Source organism: Pomacea canaliculata, linkage group LG11 (assembly GCF_003073045.1).
Source record: "Pomacea canaliculata isolate SZHN2017 linkage group LG11, ASM307304v1, whole genome shotgun sequence".
Taxonomy (NCBI): Eukaryota; Metazoa; Mollusca; class Gastropoda; order Architaenioglossa; family Ampullariidae; genus Pomacea; species Pomacea canaliculata.
The window spans coordinates 16,713,865-16,727,040 of record NC_037600.1 but is presented as its reverse complement, the minus strand read 5'-3'; the positions used below and the strand labels follow the sequence as shown (position 1 = coordinate 16,727,040).

General features: G+C 35.0%; 1 protein-coding gene across 29 annotated transcripts in view; it reads right to left on the bottom strand.

The window, feature by feature from the left end:
• Positions 1–13,176, bottom strand: part of LOC112574940 (voltage-dependent calcium channel type A subunit alpha-1-like) — a 278,315-nt gene that overhangs the window by 28,848 nt on the left and 236,291 nt on the right. For 20 of the 29 annotated variants that reach the window (XM_025256343.1, XM_025256329.1, XM_025256327.1 and 17 more), the window contains 18 exons: positions 12,911–13,026; positions 11,720–11,779; positions 11,344–11,466; positions 10,424–10,505; positions 9,730–9,857; positions 9,108–9,220; positions 8,588–8,700; positions 8,274–8,405; positions 7,985–8,057; positions 7,586–7,706; positions 7,119–7,216; positions 6,698–6,819; positions 6,125–6,276; positions 5,450–5,470; positions 3,694–3,838; positions 3,274–3,463; positions 2,895–3,001; positions 618–635 (listed from right to left, as the gene is read on the bottom strand). In XM_025256343.1, the coding sequence (XP_025112128.1) occupies positions 618–635; positions 2,895–3,001; positions 3,274–3,463; positions 3,694–3,838; positions 5,450–5,470; positions 6,125–6,276; positions 6,698–6,819; positions 7,119–7,216; positions 7,586–7,706; positions 7,985–8,057; positions 8,274–8,405; positions 8,588–8,700; positions 9,108–9,220; positions 9,730–9,857; positions 10,424–10,505; positions 11,344–11,466; positions 11,720–11,779; positions 12,911–13,026 (1,914 nt within the window). Of the gene's footprint in view, positions 1–617; positions 636–719; positions 732–2,894; positions 3,002–3,273; positions 3,464–3,693; positions 3,839–5,449; positions 5,471–6,124; positions 6,277–6,697; positions 6,820–7,118; positions 7,217–7,585; positions 7,707–7,984; positions 8,058–8,273; positions 8,406–8,587; positions 8,701–9,107; positions 9,221–9,729; positions 9,858–10,423; positions 10,506–11,343; positions 11,467–11,719; positions 11,780–12,910; positions 13,027–13,176 lie in introns of all 29 variants that reach the window. The other 9 variants (XM_025256337.1, XM_025256353.1, XM_025256331.1 and 6 more) reach the window with 6 other exon arrangements.

Below are 13,176 nucleotides of genomic sequence, written 5' to 3'. Positions count from 1 at the left end.
GTATAGTAAGCTTTAGTTATTCTCCTCACTCTTAAGAAAGTGATGAACAGATAATTGGTCATGTAAAATTCATTATCAAATAACTGTATGAAATAAACAAGTGTAAATTGAGGACAGAGCTGCAACAAGAAATCCACAGCTAATGAAGGCTGAGAATACATGCAGTATATATGTTTACAACTTCAATGTATTTGAATAAATATTTTCATCACAACACTGCTAAAATTTAAATGCACAAGAAATAAAAAATCACATTAGGTTTCATATGCAAATAGCATATGCATTTCAGACTACTATGTTTACAAGAAGCTTACAATAAATACAAAGACCAAGTCTATAACAGAAACACAAGTCAAAAAGGAAAATTAATTCCTTAAGAGACCTGCTGTTAGTGCTAAAGCTAAGAAAATTAGTTCAAATTGTGATTTTGCTGTGAAAAAAATTCTTAGAGGAAATATTAATGTTAATCCAATTGTTAAAAGTGCAAAACATGTAACCAACAAGGTGAGGACACTTTAAAGCATGTAAGTGTGAAATTTATCTGGCAAATGCATGCGTAAAGGATAATGACTCAAAAATGAAATAGTTCAGGAATCAACCCACTAAGTGATAATTACCTGCCACCACTGTGTAATCTTCATCCAGACAGAAAACAAAAAGTTAAAGCATTAAGCATGGCTACAGAACTACATAGGAGGACTTGACAAACCATGACTTACCTATTTAGAGCGCTGGGTACACCAAATGAAAGAGAAAGAGAATTAAGTAGCCAGAATATTTCAAAACATGGGGAAAGGCAAAAGACGAGAGAAATAAAGCAATTAGGAACACAAAACAAACATGCGATGCTCTATCACTTTAATTATTATGTCAAGATGTCTACATCTGTTGCACACCTGAAATAGAACAGTGATAAAAGCTTTTCATCCCCTACTTTATGGATCAATGGAAGCAAGTTATTTGAAATCAAGAAGAATGTGGATATGTCCAGTTTTATTGTAAATGAGAAATTATTGTGATATTATGATCTGTAGAACAAAGTAACCAGACTAACATCTGAGTTCAAATAAAAATGAATGAAAAGTGTTCTCTTCATGAGCAAGACTTGAAACCTACCTAAGCTACAGGACATGTATATCACCACCTTAAACTGAACGAGGCCACTTCTTGACGATAATAAAAGCACACAAGTGGCAAGGGTCACAATCAAAGTACATACAATAAGAGCTCATTTTTTAGTAGGTTTTTTTTTCACAAAAATAAACCCAGGCAACTAGACCAGGGAAAGGTCAGGCAATGATGATTTTCTTGTTTAAATAATGAATATATAAATCAAAAACAAAACTTGGACGAGCAGCATTTCCTCAACTTAGTACAGCTAAAATATAACACTGAACCAAAGTCAGTCAGCAAAAATAAAAAGTCCACCAAAAGCTCAAATCATTATTAAAAAACATTAATAGTCTTAGTGGCCCATTGTCTCTGTCCAGTAGACTGTTACAGACTAAAAAATCTTCAAAGAAGTAACACAATTCATTAAGTATTCTATTTCTCTTCATATTCTCTGCTTAAGTATACTTCATCGTATGCCCTACAGTTCACGTTCTGTTAACAGAAGCTTTTTCAGCAGGGTTGTACTAATGGCACTATTGTGTAAAGTGTTTTCAATAACTTATTCTGACAGGATTATGGTGCTTATAGGCTTTAAGTAACTTGTTCTAGGTTACTGCATTAATTCTGACCACCATTGCATTAACCAAAGGTCACAGGGCAACTAAAGCTGCAATCCATTTTTGAACAAAACAGCTGGTAGGAGGAATAACACTGCTGGTGAAAGTTTCAGAATTTAAACAAATCAAAGACAGACAAAGCTTGGAGCAAAACATTTTATGATACACATTTCCACTTGCAGCACCCTGCAAAAGTAAACACATCAGCTCAAACTGACAACAGATGGATAAAAACCTGCAACATTAATGTTTTTCACAAGCGTGTGTTGACAATATCATGCGGAGGTTAGAAAATAAGTTTCCAGTGACTGTGGACAACAAGGCTGTTGTAGCAGACCTGATGGCAGGAAGGAAAGCACGAGCTTTAAACAGGATAATGCAAGCTGAATATGGCGAGAGTTTGAACCAAAAATGATATGAGCTGTTCATGTCAAGATTTCATTGTAACTCAATGATATTAAATGCTACAAGGAAACTTAAACTTGCATATGGCATATATCTGCTTGACACTATACTTTTTAAGAAATGTCAAGCAATAGCTAGATGGCACTCTAACTCTGATAAATTTTTGACTTCTGCCTTATCTAGTATGCTCGCATGACAGTGTTCTTCAAAGTTAGCATAAACGTATTCTAAATGTCTGGCCCATCCTTTTGTGAAGTTTCTGTCTTTTGGTCCATGTTCAAAGTATTTATTTCACTAAAAAAAGAAATTCAGGAATTGGTTAGAAAGCCTCTTAGTGGCTTTTAAGTCATGTAAAGACAAAGCACATGTTCTTCTCTCTACTCATACCACAGTCTTCTTAGCTCACTCAGCCAATATGGAGAAAGCCAATATTTGTGTAATTATTGTGGATACATATCTTCCTTTTAGTTGCAAAGAAAAGCAACACCATTTTGTTTAACAGTTACATCTTTTTGTCTAAATTAGTTTGTGTGGGCTTTATTTACCACAATTGGGTTAGGGTTAGGTTGTCTTTCTTCACAAGAGTTACTGCTGCTTGAGTGTGGTCTTTTATTTACAAAAATTACTATTCTTTGTGTGGTCATTCTTTACCAGAATCAACTTGCATGTTAAATTCAGCCATGTGTAGGTAGCCATGTTTATACAGCACAAGTAACAGGTAAGACAGCTAGTAATATCTACTGAAGTGCATCAACTTACTTGAAAGCAAAAGCTACCAGTGCACATATAACAACAGTGGCATCCAGAATATTCCACACATCACGGCAGTAGGATCCAGGATGCAAAAGAACTCCAAGGTCAATGACCTGCAAAAAGACTACCACAGTTCAGTCGTTCATGTTTACACTTACAAAAATGAAGACAAATAAGACTGACCAGAGTAGCATATTCATAGCAGACTAGTTAACTACTGTGCCTCTGAGTGGTATTATAAAATGTGATCTTAAGAAGAAGACGAATGAAATTTTACTGAGATATTCAAAGTCTTCTAAGGATGGCAACCATCTTTGAAACTTCCCCCTGCAGGACAACACATAATGCTCTAGGCAGACCAACACCTTGAATGCTGACAGCTAACCTTGAGAATCATTTCAATAGTGAAGACACCAGTGAAGACATAGTCAAAGTAATTGAGGATTTTGTTGTGCTCTGAATCTTCTCTCACAGGATCTTCTGCTGCCAAGGCCACGCTGCTAGCACAGATGACGATCATGATGAATAGGTCAAAGTATCGTAGGTTCACCACAAAATGGCAAAACCGCCGGACACTGTTGAAAAAGAAAGCCAAAAAATTTTATCAGCATTAAGACAAGGTTTAAAAAAAAAGGCAAAAGAAGTCATTACTCAATGTTTTTGAAACTCCTCTGCCACATTGCAAAAGTAACACTGGCAAACAAAAAAAGGCCAATTAAAATGAGACCTTTATTTATATCCGCAAAACAACCTAGGAAAACTTTGTCTCAACCTAAAAAAATAAAATTGAAAAGCAAATTCTCACGGGTTTGTTGGTCCAAAGATGAACATTGAGCTGTATGGCAGCATGGCCTTGGGGCAGGTCAATGGGTCACCGCCGGTCCCTTCTCCCTCAGCCTGACTGTTGGCTCGTGGTTGTATATCAATGGTGCTACTGCTAGTGGTGCTAGCTGTAAAGACACACAACAAGCTAGCATTAGAAAGTCAACAGCTCTTGCCTACTGCTGTACTGGACCTTTACATGACCCAGCAATCCTCGGTGCCATATGAATGTATGTGTACATTACAAATGGGGGTTTGATTTATTTCTTGTGTGTGATTTAGTTATCATTTAGTCTTGATAGGCACTGATTGTGACCCCATAGCTCAGATACTCTAGTGTCTTATTGACATTTATTATTTTTGTCTGTTAATATTTGTACCATTGCTTTTGAGTGTCACTGTCTTGTCAACATTCTGCGTGTCACCATCTTTTCACTTCTGAGTGTTGCTGTCTTATTGCAGTTTTTATTCTTTACCTGCCTGAAGTAATTATTTTAGGACTGTTAGCACTGAAAGGACATTTCCTTGAATCATTTACTTCTAAAATTATAGCAATATTAATAACAATGACAATAAATAATTTGCTCAATTTTTACCAATGTTGTGCAAGTTCTCAGCAGTATTTGTCATTAAATAAAAATAAAAAACTACCTGCTTTAATAATAGCACACCTCACCTACACTTTAAAAAACAAACAAACACTAAAATCCAAGGGTTTTAGGTAAATCTTATACTGAGAAGAGTTACAAACTGCCCAAAATATATATATATAGTAGCTTTGGATATAAACAGCTGAAAAAAGATCAGTATTAAAAGCTGAATTTAGAATATCATGGGTTTTTTTTTTTACTTCTTATTCATAAGCACCCTCATGCAAATATATTTATGCATGCACAAATTAAAAGGTGAATAACTGTCTTACCATATGTAAAGATTTACATATGCACATGCAGTCATCTGTACGCATACCACCCTTGCCCCCACCACTCATTCGTATGCATAGACTGCTTTCTTGGTCATGAATGTAAAAAAATATCATATACTCTCTCTGGCTAATACAAGTGCTCTTATCTAACTGGCATTAGTATAGTTATTAGTAGTCACATAACTGCTAAATGAAACAACCACAGGAACCAGGTGCTCTATATCAACCAACTATATCAGTCAGTTGACAAATTTTGGCCAGCAGTCACCAAGTCAGTTAATGCAATAACAATGTAAGCTGGCTGTTTCAAACGCATGCACAATACCTCTCATCAAGCCAATCCCAAGGGTTAAAATTTTTTTGAGCATGAAGATGTACATTTTGTGGGGTGTTTTTGAAGCATGAATATATCTTTTATAGAAATAAATAAAACTTTGCTGAATTTTCAGTTACTACTTAAAAAAAACTTGATGTGCATATTATTTTTTTAATGTTTTCTTTTCTTACATGCATGTACAAAAGTAAAAAGGATAATGTAGTTATAAAAAATGCAATAAAACTGGGCACTCCCATGCAATGTTTTTATGACCAATAAGTCAGAAAGAACAGAATGAATAATATCATAAATTCTTTTCCAGCTCTTTGGTTACTGTCTTCACCAAATGAAACATAGCAAAAAGCACCTCTACTATAAAGTACCAAATGCCAGCTTTATGAAGGATTATAAGCCACTTGAATGTTTAAGAAAAGCAAATGCAGGAAATAAAATAGGTGTTTCGACCATTGTAAACTGGTAAAGACTATCCAATTTTACCTTGCTTATTAGTTCTTTTAGCTGAAATGAAAAGATGCAAAAAATAACAATGAAGTAAAAAGATACTTACAGTGAGTCTAAATCATTGACAGAATCTTTTTGAAAAAGAACTTCAAAGACTAGTCTTCAAAGCATAAAAATGTCAAACAGTGTATGTCCCCATTCGATCTATTTCTCAGTGTACTAATAAACATTAAAATATAGTCTGTTTTGCTACAGGAACCTGGAAAAAATGCTAAAACAAATTCTTGAGTAAAAGGTCAAAGGTGACCATGGTGAGCATAATTATATTTTTGACTATTTACCGATGCAGATTCTGTTAAAAAGACATAAAGACAAAAGGGCTGAATAGTTAAGAAATTTGTCAATCTTTTCTTTATTTTACTTTCAAACTTTTAAACATTTCTTTTTTTACACATATCTTTTAAAGAGATTAGCAACAATGATAAATATCCTCCACCCCTCCCCAACTCCATTCTTTTATTTAATGGGATTTCAGTCACTTATCTTTGTGCAGTAAAGTTTCAATCTGGATATAGAGAGTCCTACATCAACAAGGATGCTTACTGACCAAAGAGTTCACAACAGGGTAAATGATGATGGAAGTGCTTAACACTGTATCTGAAAAACCAAAGTCTTTTACACCCTACCAGCAGCACAGAACACATAATGTACCTGCATCTGAGTTTTCCTCTTCAGCAGGTTTTGCAATGGCATTTGTTTTGGATGCAGTGAGGTCAAGACTTGAGCCCTTTTTCTCCCGATTATCCTTGAGGTTGTTTTGACTAAGGCTGATGTCAATACGGTTTCCACTACTGAAAGGAAAGCTGTAGGTCAACATTCATGTCATGATTGGTTGAGCTGCATCACATGATCTTAGAAAACTTATTGAATGGAAATAATTGCGACAGAAAAAAAGGGCTGAAAATAAGCAAATCAAAAGACATAAATATAACAAAGACAATGTATACTGGTTTTAAAAGAAAGGAAAAACAAACCCTAAAGATAACACTTTTGCAGTAAAATTATATTTTTATTAATTAAGAAAAAAATCATTCAAAAATGTTTCTGGTGCATATTTATCAAGCTTAGAAAGATTCAGCTAGTATAATATAGAGGATTGTCTTTCATGAACCTCTCTATATTTTGTACTTAAAATTTTCGAACTTTGCTACATATATTTTTTATAATAAACACTACACCAGATAGTAACTTGCTTCTCAAGTGCTTGTGTCCAGAAAAACTTACTAGCTAAAGTTGCCAGTCTTTATGTCCTCATTGTTTTGAGGCGAAGGGGGACATATGTTCACTTGGGGTGGCCCACCCTTGGTTGGTACCAGCGCAAACTGGTCTGCCATCTCCTCTCGATGCTGAAAATCAGTTAACAAGAGGAGAGTTTTATTTCTTTTAAATTTCATTACACAAACAAAGAATATTTATACTGTCTAGTGGTGTAATATGCTAGAGGGCTCAAAAACTGATCAGATTTGAGGCATTTATAACTTGCAGTTGACAATACACATGAAAAATAATTAATAGCCATATAACAAACATATATTTGAAAGTATTCAAGTACAATAGTTTAGTCTTATCTCAACTTATAATATGTTATACATCCCACTTGCACTAGACAAGCTCTAGCACTAATGAATAGGAAAGATCAACCCACTGCTTCTTCCTCTTGTTGTTCTTCTTCAGCAGCAGTCAGCTCCTGGGCATTGGCCAAGTTGTCCACAGCGATGGCCAGGAAGACATTGAGCAATGTGTCTGAGATCGTGGTCAGGAAACTTAAGGTAAGCCCAAACTATTAAAATACTAAAGATGTTCTACATCTTTACAACTGAGATTTAAAAATTCCTTACAGTTTTAATGGAAGCCATTTCTCATGAAAATAAATGGTATCTATAAATACAAGTCATATCCCCTTGTTTTTTAAAATAAAGGTAAACCGAATGACCAACAAATGACACTTTTAATATGCAGTAATAAAACTATAGTTAATTTTCATGTAATCGAAGTTAAATTTATTAAAAATTATATGCAATGATATACATTTTTGTCAACACTAAAGTAACCTTGTAATCTCATTTGTAATGTATAAGTCTTTGGAGCAAAACATAACGTCTTGAAGGATACAGTTACCAAACAGCACCAAAACAATGAAATAGGCGCAGTAAAACATGCCACCTTCATGTATGCCACCATGTGCACGGATGCCATTGTACATGACCTCATTCCAATCCTCACCTGTGAGTATCTGCCCCAGAAAAACAAGATTATTAGTTTTATTTCACCTGAACACAGCAAGATCTTGTTGTCATTGCCGATCAACAGGCAAATATGAAAGTGAGGGAGAGCAGTCACCCTTTAGCCAGTTAGGTGATGGTACATCATTTTCCACTATCAAAATTACAGGTGATTCCAGTATATGTAATATATCTCAGTACAAGATCAAGTTATGCAGATATTTTAACTGGTTCTTGCATTCATTCATAAAATCAAACCAGCTAAAACTATATCTTTGCTAATACTTACTTGAAACACAGTGAGAAGTGCAATTGGAAATGTATCAAAATGGCTGGAAGGTCTTCCCTCTTCAAAATTCATTCTGAAAATGGAAGTGTGTATGTACAACAAAAAAAGATAATGCCAAAAAAACACCCAATAATAAAAGTGAATTTTAAATTAAATATATGATGTGCAGGCTGTCTTATAATGCTCTTATCATAACTCATAAGAGCTACATAAGAGCAAAGCATCTGTGCAATTCATGCGTATCTTTTACTGATCATCAGCAACTGTACTGGAAGCTAAAGGCACTCACTCTCCACCAAAGAGCTGCATGCCAAGCAAGGCAAAGATGAGGATGAAGAGGAACAGCAGGAAGAGCAGGCTGAGGATGGAGCGCATGCTGCTGAGGAGAGAGATAACCAGGTTCCGTAAGTTGGACCAGTACCTGCAAAACAAGTATCAAGAATGAGCACATTTCTCCCTTGTCTACTGCAGAGACTCAGCTAGCTGAAAGACATATTTTATCTACAGAGTTTTAGCAGCCATTCGGGCTGGTAAAAAGGAGCATTGACTTAATTTTTCATGTAATGTGTGGCACAGAGATAGGGATCAGAAAGAAATTTTCACCTGGTGACCTTGAATATCCTGAGAAGGCGGAGCGCACGCAAAACGCTGATGCCAAAGGAGGAACCAGGCTTAATGCTTGCCCAGATTACTTCTACAATACTACCTACTATCACCTGAAAAACAGCACAAACATCAAGTATAATGCCAACACATATACTCTTAACTAATATGTGTATGTTCCTTCCCCCTTATTTTTTGCTCATTCTCAAGGAAAAGTAGTTAAATTTGTATCAATGCAAATAAATGTACACACACCCCTGAAGAAATTATGACAACTTTCATCCTTACTACTTGTTCCCTGATTCCTTTTTGTGTCTTCTATGCTTGTCTTTTACCTGTCTGCATAGCTGTTTCTCCTTACGTCCTTAGTTTTCTGTCTCCTACTTGTCTTAAGTGCTGAGAGTGTGCTCCTTCGTGAACATGATTTGGTCATGATTACTACAGTAATCACACGTTCATTATGTATTATTATTAAACAGACAAATGCCTAAGTGGTTGACAAAAAGTATAACCAACTCACAAGGCAATCAAAAATGTTGAAGGAGGACTGGAAATACATGCGGACACCAAGCCCGTACATTTTGATCAGCATCTCTGAGATGAAGAGACCCAGGAACACATATTCACTGATGACTGCAACACACAAAATTCATGTTTGTCACAAATATATGATAACATCACATGGAAAAGGCATCATTTCAATTTTTGTTGTATTAGAAATCCATCAATTTCAATGTATACAACTCCAGAAAAGACCTTATTCCACTTTTGAATGCTTTCAGCTGCTTCTCTAAATCTACCCCTACAAAAATCTGAGAATTAAATAGATTGAATTTAAAAAGTACTTAAAAACATACAGTCTTTAACAGGACTATCCATTGAACTAACTCAAATTTGAACCAGAGCAACTAGAGACAAATGGATTCACAAATAATTTCTGATAACAGAGATGTGGTAACAAAATAAAAATATTGATTTAAAAAAAAATCAAATTTGAAAGCCAGCCATATGTCTGAATATATGTTTTAAACTTTGCTGACAATTTGAGCAGCACCATAGCAAGTTTCTAATGGCTAATAAGTTTAACTTATACCAGCTTCAAGGAATAGAAAAACAGGGGTGTTTTCATGGACAAAACTTACATAAAAAATGAGTGTGCCAGGCAGGTTGCTTGTAATGTTCGGAGGCAACTGAGACAGTGTTGAGGAAAACAAGCACAATGACGATCCAGTAAAATGTCTGACTTTTCACCAAGTGACGCACTTGGAATCTGCAATAAGTAAACACATCTTCATTTTTATATACCTGCTTCTGAGACATATTTTACAGATAAACATTCCACAAAGCGAGAAAAATCCCCCATGGAAAGTGGATGATTGCGTATTTTTCTTATTCTTAATAGAGAAGTGGAGGGAGGGCCGTACTGTTGGAGTTTTACATGAAGTCTTGTAATAAGGTAATAGGGATGAGCAATTTATTTAAAAACTTTGTCAAGACAGAGGGATATATATTCAGGAAATTTCACACTGTGGCTGGAACAGTTACTTCAGTAGTATAAGTGGCATTTTGCCACTGGTATTTGTTTTCAACAGATAACTTCATTTTACTCTCATTTTTACAGTCTAGAACTAGCTCGTTCACAGTGGTTTATCATGATACAAACATCTTTTCTCATTCAAAAGTTTACTGACAAACACTAGTTTTAAAAAAATTCATATACGAGTTACGAGATCTGTTGGAAAGCTACAATTTGTTAATTTTTTTCTAACAGGATTCACCTCCCTTTGACCATAACTACCATGATTTGTTTAAAGCATGCTCTTTTTAACTCTATACCTGAAGCGTTTTTCTGCTCTCCAGAAGGCAGCACATCGACCACTTGTCTTTCTGTTTCGTAGATTCTTGTTGAGGGGAACTCCTGGAAATGAGGTGTAACATTTTATTCTGAGTACCTAAATGTTAACCGGAGTAAAATATAAAGTTGAATCTACAACTGCCAGAATGCTCGCAAGACATACAGCTGTTTAATTTGTTACAAAAATGCATAGTAAATTTTTTGTTTTTTTCAAGGAGCATACATAGAATGACTTGACTATGTACTTCCTATGTCACTGAAGATCAAATAAAATAGAAGAGCATTAAGCATATTCTATGTTAATAAAGCGTTTCAGTCTGTGGTATAATAGGAAATGAGATTATGTCATTCCACAACACAGGTATGAACTGCATGCAGAGTATTGTATCTTGTGAACAGAATAAAATGTTCCCCTCAGATTTATGGTAATTATAGCATCTTTTAATGAGCTAAGCCAGCTCACTTTGCATTTTTATCAACTTTAAAATCAAATCTTTTCAGGGAACAATCACTTATTTTTTTCATAAAGTTGCTGTTTTATTAATCAAACATGTCTGAAAATGTCTTTCATTTGTTTCGATGGGTCCAGAGCCTTTTTATCATGTCTCATGCTCCACATGTCAATGATGGAGTCCAACCCTTTCCTTCCTTTGCCTTTGCCTTTTCTGATAATAATAATAATGGGAATTTATAATGTGCAGCATCATGACCAAGACAGATTGCACTCTCTGTGCAGACCAATAATGATAAACAAGGTACCCGTTACTGCTAGACAGCTGCTGGGTGTGTTCGAAGACTTTTCCAATCACAGGCCCAGTGATCTGTTTCAGAGCTGAGCACATTCTGCAGGTTATGGAACTTCCCTTGTTTTATATAGTCAAATACATTTCCTCACTTATACCTGGACGCAGTGCTCCTGGAGCTATCTCTGCCAGCAGGTCATCATCGTTCGGTTCATTGTTGTCATTGTCTGGATCTTCACCCCTTAGCTGTTTCATCTTCCGAGCGGCTGCTAACCGCCGTGCTAAGAAAAAAGGCATGGGACAGTTATAACAAATGGGGGAAATTCTATGAAACTAGTTTGATTTTCCCAAAAGTATAAACTCCAACACTTTCATACATATAGAAATTTCATTCACACCAGCCCTGATGAAAGAAGTCTGTAATACATACAAACATGCATGCACACAAGCACATACACACAAAAGGGCTCAGACTCAAAGAGACTAAAAACTTGAAAGAATAACATGACAAAGTTTTATCTATTTTTGTTTTACCTTCAATAATTTTCAGCTTCTCTTCATCTGTTGTTCTTTCTTCATTCAAAATCACTTCTTCTGTCAAGCAAAAAAAAAACAACTGAAAATACCCAATAGTACAACATAAGCAGCATCTTAAATCTTTCAATACTTTCTACGCTGAGAAGACTATGGTTATGACAAGTAACACACTTTACGTTACTTTTTGTGACAGGGTAAATGATGAAGTTAATGATTCATAAATAAAGCTCATATAAACCACAGAAAGACAGTGCTATGCAGAACTAGCTCCAAAACCTAAAGAAGTTGAAGTCAACAAAAGGTTAACATCTGTCCTTATGCTTCAGTAACTGCAAAATATCTGCTGCAACTCTCTCCAGTAAATATGATCAGGAAAAACAGTTGTCAATGTGGAGGTCAGAAATTTGTACATGAAATAGTTAGAGAAAGTAAAACTGTTTATGAAAAATAATAAAAGAAACAACATGATTTACTAAACATGAATGACAATAATCTAAACGAGGTGTACTAGAAATTCTACCCTGCATTATTTAATACAAATATTTAAAATATCTTTGGGAATTCCAAGAAGGGATTATCTCCATATCTGAAAAAACAGATTTATCAAGTTTTAATTGTAATCATATTCACTGAAATTCAGAAAGGAATATTTGCAGATCCTCTTATGGAAAATAAGCACCAAACAAGCTTGATTAAACTGACAGTGTAAAAATTCCAGAATACTTTTAAAGCACTAATTAGTGTTTAAGGATTGAGCAGAAAAGGGTTTCCTTATGACACAATGATAAGAAAACAAGAAAAATATATATGGACTAAAAATGAAAAATTCAGACTACAAAATATGAAGAGAATGCAGAAATGTGGGAAGATTAAACAGAGAAGACGAACATGTAGAGAAAGAGGGTTTTAAGACCCAGCCTTGTAATTAACCAGAGATAGCATCAAATACAAGTTTTTTAATCAGCTTTTAATTGCAATTCCAAAGAAAGAGGAATAAATCAGGTAGCACTCATAGACAAAAAGGAAGACTTATCATATTTGACAAGTCACAGATATGCATGCTCACAACAAGCCAACATTTCCTTAATAAAACAAGCTATAATTGAGAAGCCATAATTGAGTGTAGTTAGGCAACTATTTTTGTTCTTGTTGCTTCCTGAAAATCTGATGGATGTATCAATATTTTACCAGCTTTGCATATCCACTCAAGGTATCCATTTAGCTCTCTTTCAATTTGTTGCTGCCTTCGTAGTTTGAAGAATGCTCTACGATTTTCTACTCTTTCTCTTTCTTTGGCAAATTCTCTGCAACAAGACAAGTTGGAATTTAGACATTAACAGCCTTTTACCAGTGAGCTCTGCAGCTGATACTGGCCAAGAAATTTTTGTTTATGTTTATCAGGCCTGAGATATAATGTCATTGGGAGAATTTGTTACACACCTGAAACAGAGATT